We start from the raw sequence: 11311 nt of genomic DNA on the forward strand, positions 1-11311 counted from the left end.
TGTACTGAGAATGTTCCAAAGCCAAGCAACTATTCGACACCATTCCCAGAAAGGTTGTATGCAAAACAACCATAGGACAACCACGCTCTCACCAAGCTCTAAGAAACATATGGTTGTCGAACTTTATGTGCTAGCTGGGATGTGTAAACATACCCTGTAGGCTACTGCAGATGTTTTGCACAATAACTGATATCGAACAAACAGACATCAGAATAGTTTCAACCCAAAATATTATGTTAAACCATGGAGAAAGAGGTGGTACGCCGATATTGCTATGGTAATTATGATGATAATATATTAATCGAGTGCGCGTCATCGGGCGTGGTTGGCTGCCAGCGGCGGTAGTCAGGAGGCAGGATCTGGTGGATGCGGATTGACAGATCAGGGTTAGCCGCCAGGGGAGTCCATTTTCCTTCACAGTCCTCCCCGAGACACCCAGCTCACCTCCGTGCTCCACGGAGCGGACAGAGAGAACGAGCCAGAGCCGCGCCTCTCTTCTCTCTCAGCTCGCAGCTGTGTAACAAACACACAGCAGCACACAGCAGCAGCGCCGCACAGTCTGCGAGACTCTCAGCCCGACCCAACCACAGCCAGTGCAGCCTGTTCGGCTCACAAGGGAAAGTCCGGTGATCTGCTGTTTATGGAGATGAGATGCATGTGACCATGTTGTCGCTGTAATATGAGTTTGCTAGCGGCATGTGGTGCCATGAGAACCTTGCAGGGATATCTAGTTCGGTAAGGCAAGGCGCTTTCTACTTGACCAAATACATCTCACAGAAGGTGGCGGCTGGCTTGCACAGAACAACAGCAAGGCGGAGACCAAACCCAGTGCACTGAATTTAGATATGAGCTAAAAGTTTACCAACATTAAAATATGTTTGGGATCTACATTGAGCGTTTAAGTTTAGTGTGATTCTTGTCATTATGGGTGTAGACTGAACAGGAGCGTATTCTCTTCACCGAGATAACGATGGCTTTCTGAGGAGGATATCTCTATCTGCGCTATGATCTGGACCATGCGGACTCTGATGCTGAGGACGCTGTGTGTGTTGTTGGGGAATGCACATATCTTGTCTCTCAGAAATAATGGCTACATGCGAACAAGAGAAACAGCGTTGGGTTATTATGGGTTTAACGCCACAGCAACACACAGGACCGCTCACACAGCCATCGGAAAAGGTCCCGAAAACACAGTTTACAACAGCACTCGCTCTGGGGGACACGCTACAGGTACGTCCTACTCCAAACAGAATATTCAAACGTGGATGGAAAAGATTCATTCTACTAATGTGAGAAGGACGCGCGTAATTACGGATGAAACAAAACATAGGCATGTCGGATTAAAACAACACCAGTCCAACAGAACACTAACGCTGGGGGATTACTCTGCCACCCCACACAGGGACATGGTACGCCGCCACAAGAGGAGAAAGTTGAATAGGGAGATTGGCGCAGCCGCTGCCATGGGTACGGCAGGTGGATACAATATCACTAAGTCTCCAGCAATGGGCCAGCAGCGCGGGGGACAACTGGATAGCGACAGACGCAAGAGAGGCACAAAAGACGAGCAGAAGAAGGCGTTTAAGAGGGAGAGGGGGAGAAAAGTGAACAAAAGCTCAATGGCTTTATCTCAGGCACACAGCGCAGTGGGCGGGCTGGACCCCCCTCTCTCTCCATGGGAACCAATACCCAAGCCCCTAGCTCTCACCTCTACCGACCTACCCCTCGACTTCTTCACCAGGAAGAACGAGATGTTTACTTACCGGGAGGAAAACCCGTGGGATGCCACTCCAATGACACCTCCCAACACGGCAGATTTTGGAAGTGAAATCAAAAACCCATTTTACCCAGTGACAAGTGAAACCTTTGGAGCTTATGCTATCATGGGCGTTTCTGCCATAATTTTCCTCGCTGGGATAGCAGGGAACATAGCCATACTGTGCATCGTATGTCAGAACTACTATATGAAGAGCATCTCCAACTCTCTCATAGCTAACCTGGCCATCTGGGATTTTGTAGTCGTCTTCTTTTGCCTGCCCCTTGTCATTTTCCACGAATTGACTAAGTCCTGGCTACTGGGAGATTTCACCTGTAAAATCGTGCCATATTTAGAGGTATTCTATTATGTTCTATTCTATTTGATTATATTGTACTACAGATTGTCTCCTATATTGGTGGCTGATGGGGCATCTGCACATTTCTCTTTGCAAAGGCACAATTTGAAGTAGAATTGCATTGTCTAGTACACATTTATAATACAGTATTGTCACATTCAGAACAAGTTGTGATAGAAAAGTCTATCACAAAGAACATGACACTAATCCATTTCCCCCTAACAGGGGACTAGCCATCTTCGGCATAATAATAAACAAGATGAGTTCCCACCAAACTCAGATGTCACCTCAACTCATTGTGACACCCAGTGTGACACTGCTACATACACCTGCTGGCTGCTGGATGGAAGTGGCATCCCTACCTCCACCCTCACCTCATGACACCCACACACTTAATCCTTCCCTCTATCTCTCCCTCATTTTCTCCCACTTCTGTGTGTCTCTCGCTCTCTCTCTCTATTTCTCTCTCTCTCTCTGTGTGCAGTCATGCCTTTACTTTGTGACTTTGGGTTAAAACCCGTTTGTTATTCCCAGAACTCCTAATCTTATTGAACAGTGTAGTGGTGAAACTGGTGAATGGTATTGGGTTTCTGCTGCAGAGAAACATGACTTCTAAGTAGAGCACTAGGTGTGCAGTGAGGAGCGCTTGAAGAAGGTGTCAGTAGACCGTGTGTGGAGGGGGGGGGGGGGGGTTGGTTTCCTTGCATGTGGGTGAGTGCGTGCAGGCACGTTTGTGAATTTTAAACATGCATGCCCATGAGTCCCTGCGTGCGTCAGTGCATGCATGTGTGTCGTCCGGCCATGCGTGTGCATGTGTGTGTCCATGCGTGTCCTCAGCCCAGTGCAGTGCTGAGTTGACCCACTGTGACTGTATGTGGATTAAGTGGGGAGTAAAGTCACTCCGCAGGCAGGATGTGGGAGAGAACACTCCACTGGGAGGAGAGGAAGCCTCGGGCTGCATTGCCCACTGACTCAGGACACACACACCCACACACAGATGTGTATGCAGACACAATCAGACAGACTCACAGACGAAGACACACGTACGCATGTACATGACCACACAGCTAACATGGTGACGATAATGCATTAGATACAGACAGCTAGGAGAGGAGGAGAGATGCTACAGTTTTCCACTGACATGGACAGTCCCTTTGACACTGATGGGAGGATCTCTCTGTGGTGTGTGTATGTGTGCGCGTGGCTTCTGTGGCCTGCTCATGTGGTATGTGTATGTAATCAAGTCTCCAGTGATGTGCAGAGCTCTAACATGCTGACCACACCGCTAGCATTGCACCCACACTGCTCCCAAGCGCTAACTAGCGTCTGTGTTGCAAAGCGCTAATTAGCGTCTGTGTTGCAAAGCGCTAACTAGCGTCTGTGTTGCAAAGCGCTAACTACCGTCTGTGTTGCAAAGCGCTAACTAGCGTCTGTGTTGCAAAGCGCTAACTAACGTCTGTGTTGCAAAACGCTAAAATAGAAGTCAGATTTGTGGCACTGAACGCGGTGCAAGTCCTGCCTCCCCCATCTCCTCATTGGTTTATAGAAACATATACCCACGTGCCATCTCCTCATTGATTATACACACATGGGTGATTGAAAGATGAACTGAGGTCAGTCAGTCAGTTATGGTAATAAACCTTATTATGAAAGTTAGATGCCAATCGCCATATAAAGTCCAAAGAAGAAAAAGCCGGGAAGGAGGAGAGATGATTAGAAACAATTCGGTTGACCGTTTTATGTGTATTCATTGTCGGAGTAGAGGACCTTGTGCATTTCAGCTAGCTAAATTGCCATAAATGTTTAATGCTTTTTCGACCTTTCCCCAAGTTGATATAATTGGTTCAGAGTGCTGTTATATGAATCACGTCCCTGGCTAATGTCTGCAGGGTAGCCTATATCAACAGCCAGTAGTGAATAGTAAAGATAATGCTTCTATAAGTTCAGTGTGAACAGTGAGGCTCAGATAGGCATAGAGGGGTTCTCTCCAGCAGCTTTGTCCACTCTCAGACAGAGAGAGACTGGGAGGCTGAGGTGCTGCTGTATGCAGTGAGATAAACTCATCCCAGTCTGCTGCAGGGAATTGGGAAACTGGGAGCCATTCAGGTCAGAGGTGGAAGACTGCATTGTGCGGGGACTGGTGTTAATAGCTAGACATTCATCACCCTGTCACCCATGTATGTGGGCGCCCACTTGCACAGGCTCAATCACACACACATAGGCTCAATCTCTCTCATTTATGGACACACATGCACAGAATCTCAAACACACACTAAATCTCACACACACCTAGTCTCTCTCTCACTCTCACACTCTCTCACTCACACTCTCACTCTCACTCACTCACTCACTCACTCACACACACACGCAGAAACTCTCTCTCACACACACATGGTAGCAGGGCGTACTGATATTCCAGATGGGTGGGATGGCCTGCGCTCCACTGATATTTACCCACAGTGATCCTCTCTGCACGTGCTCACCGTGGTTAGGGGAAGGACGCTCACACACACATACACACACTCCCACATACACACCACACACTCCCACATATACACTCCATCCAACAGCACATTATCTGTCCCTCTATTACTCATTACTCATGCGGTCTGATGGACACATACATAATAGTTCATTGGAAAATATGTTAATGATTCAGTGTATATAATTAATATTTGTAAATAATGGATGATGGGTGATATTTATCCCATTCAGGCTATTTGTTAGCTAGTGGATGAGTAGATGCTTAGTTTGCTGGGAGATAGGCCACATAGATAGATAGCAACATCACAACCCAGAGAGAATCAAACAAAATGATTATAGAAGCAGAAATGAAATATTGACTTATTTATAACTGCGTGAATCATGTGTATGCACAGCCAGTGTAGAACAAAATTGGAAAAGAATAGAACTGTAATGTCCACTTGGTAATAGACATTTACCATGAGCTTCATCTCAACAGTAACCTAGGATAACCGTATCACACACAGAGCTAAAACAGTGAACATTGAATCAGTGTTACAGTTCAGAGGCTACGTCATGGAGTCATAAGAGTGCTCAGGTCCATATTTAGCCCTGTCTGCCAGCTTGTCTCTGTGATGATCCATTCCCTGACTGTACAGAGAGACTGATGATCCCCGTGGCAGAGTGGCAGCCGGGGGCCTAGGCTTCTCCTGTTGGAGTTATGGTCTGGGGAAGGGGGGAGAGAGGGAGGGTCAGACGCAGTCAGCCTGTAACAGACCTGAACTGTAATAGCTTTTGTCTTCAGCTTATTAATGCGTGTGTGTGTGTGTGTTTCTGTGTCTGTATATATATGTGTGTGTGTGTTTCTGTGTCTGTATATATATATGTGTGTGTGTGTGTGTGTGTGTGTGTGTGTGTGTGTGTGTGTGTGTGTGTGTGTGTGTGTGTGTGTGTGTGTGTGTGTGTGTGTGTGTGTGTGTGTGTGTGTGTGTGTGTGTGTGTGTGTGTGTGTGTGCATTTGTGAGTATTGCACCATTTATTAATAGATAAGAGTCATTACCATGATAGCCGCTCAGGATCCAAAATGGCCGCCCGCCGTGGGACCCCCAGCCACTCGGTCGCCATTAAACTCCAATTATTAACATGGGTTTTGAAGGCTGCTGCTCAGAGGAGCTTAATGAGGGAATTCGTGGGCCATTATTAAACCAGCAACAGGGGAAACTTCTCTATTACCTGCTGTACAGTATAAGTAACTGAGACAGACAATGGTGCTGTACAGACTGTGAGCATGGCCACAGACATGGCAGACAGGTCTGCCAAATTGGCCTGTTAATCTTTATAAAGATGTCAGGCTGTGGTATGAATAATTAGGCTAGCGATAGGAATAATCACACATACACACACACACACACACACAGCTTTCAGTTAGTCAACGTTAGCTCCACACTAGCTCCAGCACCATGGTCATTGGCCCATATCTTTGATCTACATATCTGTACAAAACTGGGCATGTCCTATTCTGCCCCCCCCCCCCCCCCCCCCTCTCTCTCCTGCTCTGTGAGATCTGACCAAAGAATTCACCTGGTCTGTGTGACAGTGTTTAGTTTGACTTGTCTCCAGCCCAGTGTTCAGGCTATGAAATATTCACCATGTTGGCACCTGTATGAGTGTACAAAGCAGAGTAGGGCTCGAAGGCAGTAACCTGGCACACAGACACGATGGTGCATGGTTGTCCAGGAAGCAGGAAGCCCTCTCAGGCTGTAATTAAAGCAACCAATCACACACAGCAGCACAGGCTGAAGGTCATCATTAGTCACCATGGTTGTTTTCAAGATATAAACCAAGTTTTTGGTTGAATCAATGTTTCACCAACTCATTTTTTTTTTGCCAGTTTTACTGTTTTAGTATTAACAGGAAAAAATTATGTTATACTCCTTGAAGTGTACAGGAGTATATACCAGGTGCAAGGTATCAAAATGTCTCATAAAAGGATTAGGAATACCTACACACTGTCACATCTCTTTGAAGTCTACCGGAGCATGCTGTACAATAGCATGCAGGTATTTACTTTCCTTTCATAAGTCTCTCTAATGGCTGACCCAGTGTTGTTCTCTTTTGGCTCTAATTCATTAGAACAGTAGCAGCTTTGGCAGAGATCAATTGTTCATGTGTGGTTCTCCTCTCTATCTCGATCTCTGCAGGATGTTACTGTTTAGAAGGCTGTGGCCTCCCAGGGACGTCTGGGAAACACTAGTCTAATTAACAGATAGAGAGGGAGTGGGGAAGGAGAGAGAGAGGGGAGGGAGAACATGAGAGAGAGTAGAGAGAGAGCGATGAGAGAAGGAGAGTGAGGTAACGAGAAGAGGGAGTGGGTGAGAGAGAGAAACCTCCACAGCTTTACTGTTTATGTAGTAAACTGCAGCAGCAGTAATCACAGAGCAGGACCATACAGACTATAGCAGCTGGGTCTGGGTCTGGCTACAGTTAGTTTTCCCTGTAGTAACTACAGTCAAAGTGATTCCAGATGGAGAGGGATACGTTCCAGGTTCCTTGCTGTGCCTCAGTCTTTCAGACACCAACCAAGGCATAGCAGAGACTTGGTTCTGAATGAATTGTTTTCTAAGCTTTGAAAGGCTTACAATTTGGCATATTTTTTCGGTTTAATGCGTTCTTTCAGTTCAAGGAGGAGACTCAGTACAATCCTCTGTCAGATTTCTATGAATTGTGTTGTCATCATTGTGAAAGTAAAATGAGAAAGGACTATTTGGTGTACACTGTCAGATGAGTCAACATTCTGATGAACCATTTATCTTTGTGATAAACCATTAACCAATTCTCCCTGTATTTGTCCCCAGGTGGCATCTCTAGGTGTGACCACGTTCACCCTGTGTGCTCTGTGCATTGACCGGTTCCGCGCAGCCACCAATGTCCAGATGTATTACGAGATGATCGAGAACTGCACCTCCACTACAGCCAAGCTCGCCGTCATCTGGATCGGAGCTCTCCTATTGGCTCTCCCTGAGCTCCTGATCCGCCAGCTGGTCACCGAGGACCCCGCCCTACCAGATGACCTCCCAACGGAGCGCTGTGTGGTGCGCATCTCGACATCGCTCCCAGATACACTCTACATCCTGGGTCTAACCTACGAGGGCGCGCGGCTCTGGTGGTGCTTCGGCTGTTACTTCTGCCTCCCTACGCTCTTCACCATCGGCTGTTCCCTCGTCACCGCCCGCAAGATCCGCCGCGCCGAGCAGGCCTGCGTCCGCGGCAACAAGAAGCAGATACGCCTAGAAAGCCAGATGAACTGTACCGTCGTGGCGCTCGCCATCGTCTACGGCGCCTGCGTGGTCCCGGAGAACATCTGTAACATCGTGTCGGCATACATGGCGGCGGGCGTGCCGGAGCGGACCATGGCGGTCTTACACCTCCTGTCACAGCTGTTGTTGTTCTGCCGGGCGGCAGTGACGCCTGTGTTGCTCCTGTTATTATGTCGTCCGCTAGGCAGAGCCTTCCTGGACTGTTGTTGTTGCTGCTGCTGTAACCATGCCCACTCCTCAGGCACGGCTAGTGATGATAATGAGCATGAGTGTACCACAGAGCTGGAGCTGTCGCCCTTCAGCACCATACGCAGAGAGCTCAGCAACTACACTCCCGCAGGGTCCAACTGTTAAAACCACACAACTACTGTTAAAGGTCCAGTGCAGTCAAAAACATGATTTTTCAGTGTTTTATATTCAGTGTATATTTCCACACTATGAGGTTGATATAATACTGTGAAATTGTGAAAATGATGATAATGCCCCTTTAGTATAAGATCCGTTTGAGAAGACCGCCTGAAATTCATCCTGTTTTGGTGGGATGGAGTTTTGGCCTGCCTGGTGACACCACCAGGTGGTAAATTAGTTAGACCAATTAGAAAGAGAGTTACAAACGTCTCTGTCAAAAACGGCAAGTTTTCAGTCTTTCCCCTCCCCACTCAGACCATTAACCAGACAATCTGAGCTAAATTCTTGCTGGAGAAATTGCTATTTTTTAAGAAGCTGTTTTTCATTTTTGACAAGTTACTTAATTATTACCCAAAAAATGATATGATGTTGAGATAAAAATGGCTGCATTGGAACTTTAATGACTACACAGCTACTCACCTGCAGGACTATACAAACATACTAGTACACAGAACTGTACAACTTCACACCTGCAGAGTCAAACTGCTAAGACTGCACACCTTTGCAACTACAGAACTATACAACATTTCACAAGCAGAATCAAACTGCTTGGATTACATACCTGTACACCAACGGTACAAAACTACAGTAAACTACAACACAGTTAGCTACACAACTGACAAACTGGGTGCTAGGGCCACACAACTCCTGTACAGCATACTATTACACAACTACTGTATATAACTACACACTAGCAGGGGAAAAGTGTCAGGACTACACACTATACATCCGCAGGGAGCAAGTAACATCTGAACAGCCATACTGCCGAGACAACTGCACTACAACTCCCAATACACATACTGTGCTCCAACCCAGTACACAAACCCAGTGTTCTGAACTGGGCCCAGACATGAATGGACAAAGCCAGACACTCGAGACCAGACTACGCTGGACTGTGTTGAGCTGAAATGGACTCAGTGGAGTGGACTAGGCGTGGCTGGGCTGGAGTGGACTCCGAATAGTTGACTGGAGTGGACTGGGCTAGAACGGACATAGTCACGTCACCCCTCACTCAAACTCTGCACTCACGATTCAGTTCACACACACGCCTTACTCGCACACTGGACTGTACATACTGTATACTACACACTCTATCACTCTAGTGAAGGAAAGCTATATAGGGAAGGAATGAAGGAAGCGTATAGAGGAGGAATACAGGGACATTACAAGCATATTGTGATTGTTTTCTTTTAATGCACATTAATATTACTGTAATCGTCGTGGTTGATTTCTGCATACAACTCTGCACTGCCAAACACCTTTCCTCGCTTTCACACTCTGTCGTGCCCTCCTGTTAGTGTCAGAGTCAGGGCCTCTCTGTCTCTGTGTCTTTTCTGACAGTAACTTGTTCTAAATGGCCGAGTGTACAGTGTTGTGATTCAAACTCTTGATGAAGTCGGTGCTTCTTGTCGACTTGTTTAATTGAACTTTGTGAGTATCTTGTTCACTCTGTCTGTATTTGATAGCAGAAGATGTAAGCGCACACAGTCATCAGTCTAGTTTCTGGTTTCTAGATAGGTTTTTATATAGCCAAAAAAACTGTCCCTTTGATTAAAAAAAATAACTTGATCTTGACTGCAGGATTGCAGCTCTGTAAAAAAAACATGTTTTGAGTGGTGTATTACTTACCTTGTATTCCTGACCAGAAAAGATGATTCTTTATTAGAATTAGAATTCACAATGTTTTCCCCGTACAAATGGACAGAAAAATGCACCGTGGGTGTGCAACGCCACAGACGCTTCCAAATTCATCATCTATAGATTACGCAGACAGAGCAGAACATACACCAGCAGCATATATCTCTGTGTATCATTCCCTTATAACCTTCTTTACAGTGTTATACAACGAGGACGATAGCAAAGAAGCGTCTGGCATGTATGTGAGTCTGGGTTAGCGGCGATAAGGAGAGATGAATGTTGTGTTTATCATCTCCATAACAGAATTGTCTGTCATAAGAAAACTAAGCAGAGCCAGCTCTTGTTTCCACTCCTGGAGGAATCTGCTGTGGATACTGCTGCACTCCCACTGCTCTGAGGAGGTGGTATTTTCTTTCTCACACCACCGCACATCCGCTCCTCTATTTGATGTGTCGCAGAGAGCGAGAGATAGATCAGCTATTTCCGTCTGTGTAAGAGAACAGCTCGGAAAGACAGGCAGGAACGGACCATACTAACATTCTACTGACAAGACACACGTTTTCCATTGGCAATCCATGCCTTCTGACGTTCTATCGAGACATGGTCATTAGGGGTAACATTTGACTGACCATCAATCAACATTCCATTTCCATTCCATTTGCAACAGACAGGCAACAGGATTGGCATTGATTCTTGGCATTTTATGCGGCACTGTGGCATCTATGTCATTCACCTCTCAGATTCTGAATCAAAAAGCCCAATTTACATCCTGTTTACAATAACAGTTCTGTGCACTTTAAAAAAACACCATAAATTGGGGCTATTGTCTGAAACTTTTTCCTTCTCTTCCCATCTGAGTTCAAGCTGCATCGTGGGATGCTGTCACCATCGCGTCGCAGATAGGATGACAGGCATCTGTACCATTCATGCTGGTAATTTTCCAGAAACATTAGGACTCTAGACATCAACAGTGGTTCAATCACACTCCATCAGAGCCTCAGTAGCTACAGCCCTGTGTACAGCTCCATCCACACCTTTGTCTGTCTGTCTCTGAGGGAGCAGGATGAAGAGTACTCTGTCTTATTCAACTCGCTGTTGTCATTGTCATTCAATCTCAGGAATAGTTTCCCACACCCAGATAAAGCCTGAAATTAAGTTTAAGATTCCCATTGAGTTTCATGCTTTTCAGTCCAGGAATAGGCTTAACTGGTAGGCTACATCTATTGAGCTACCTGGCTTGTATTACAGTATCAGCAGTCATGCTTACAAAATTCTAGTAAACATACAGTATGAGTATATTTTGGGCTGGGTGACATCATAACAGTTACCCGTTAGCCCTGACACAAGCTCACGCCACATCAGCGCTAACTA

The 11311-nt window shown here is 46.2% G+C and overlaps 1 protein-coding gene across 1 annotated transcript; it reads left to right on the forward strand.

Annotated features, from left to right (window-relative positions):
• The first annotated feature begins 239 nt into the window (after window positions 1-239).
• On the forward strand, window positions 240-9905 carry LOC110490274 (prosaposin receptor GPR37). The gene is made up of 2 exons (XM_021563570.2): window positions 240-2114; window positions 7433-9905. Exons 1-2 carry the CDS (start codon window positions 1005-1007, stop codon window positions 8246-8248), a joined length of 1926 nt encoding a protein of 641 aa, XP_021419245.2. The 5' UTR covers window positions 240-1004; the 3' UTR covers window positions 8249-9905.
• Window positions 9906-11311: the final 1406 nt, after the last annotated feature.

The sequence above is a fragment of the Oncorhynchus mykiss genome, chromosome 15 (assembly GCF_013265735.2).
Source record: "Oncorhynchus mykiss isolate Arlee chromosome 15, USDA_OmykA_1.1, whole genome shotgun sequence".
In the NCBI taxonomy this organism is placed as follows: Eukaryota; Metazoa; Chordata; class Actinopteri; order Salmoniformes; family Salmonidae; genus Oncorhynchus; species Oncorhynchus mykiss.

Bases quoted from the DNA above. Each gene is read 5' to 3' on its own strand.
- LOC110490274 (XM_021563570.2), top strand. From the start codon at position 1,005: ATGATCTGGACCATGCGGACTCTGATGCTGAGGACGCTGTGTGTGTTG. The intron at 2,115-7,432 runs GTATTCTATTAT...ATTTGTCCCCAG, and splicing joins AAATCGTGCCATATTTAGAG to GTGGCATCTCTAGGTGTGAC.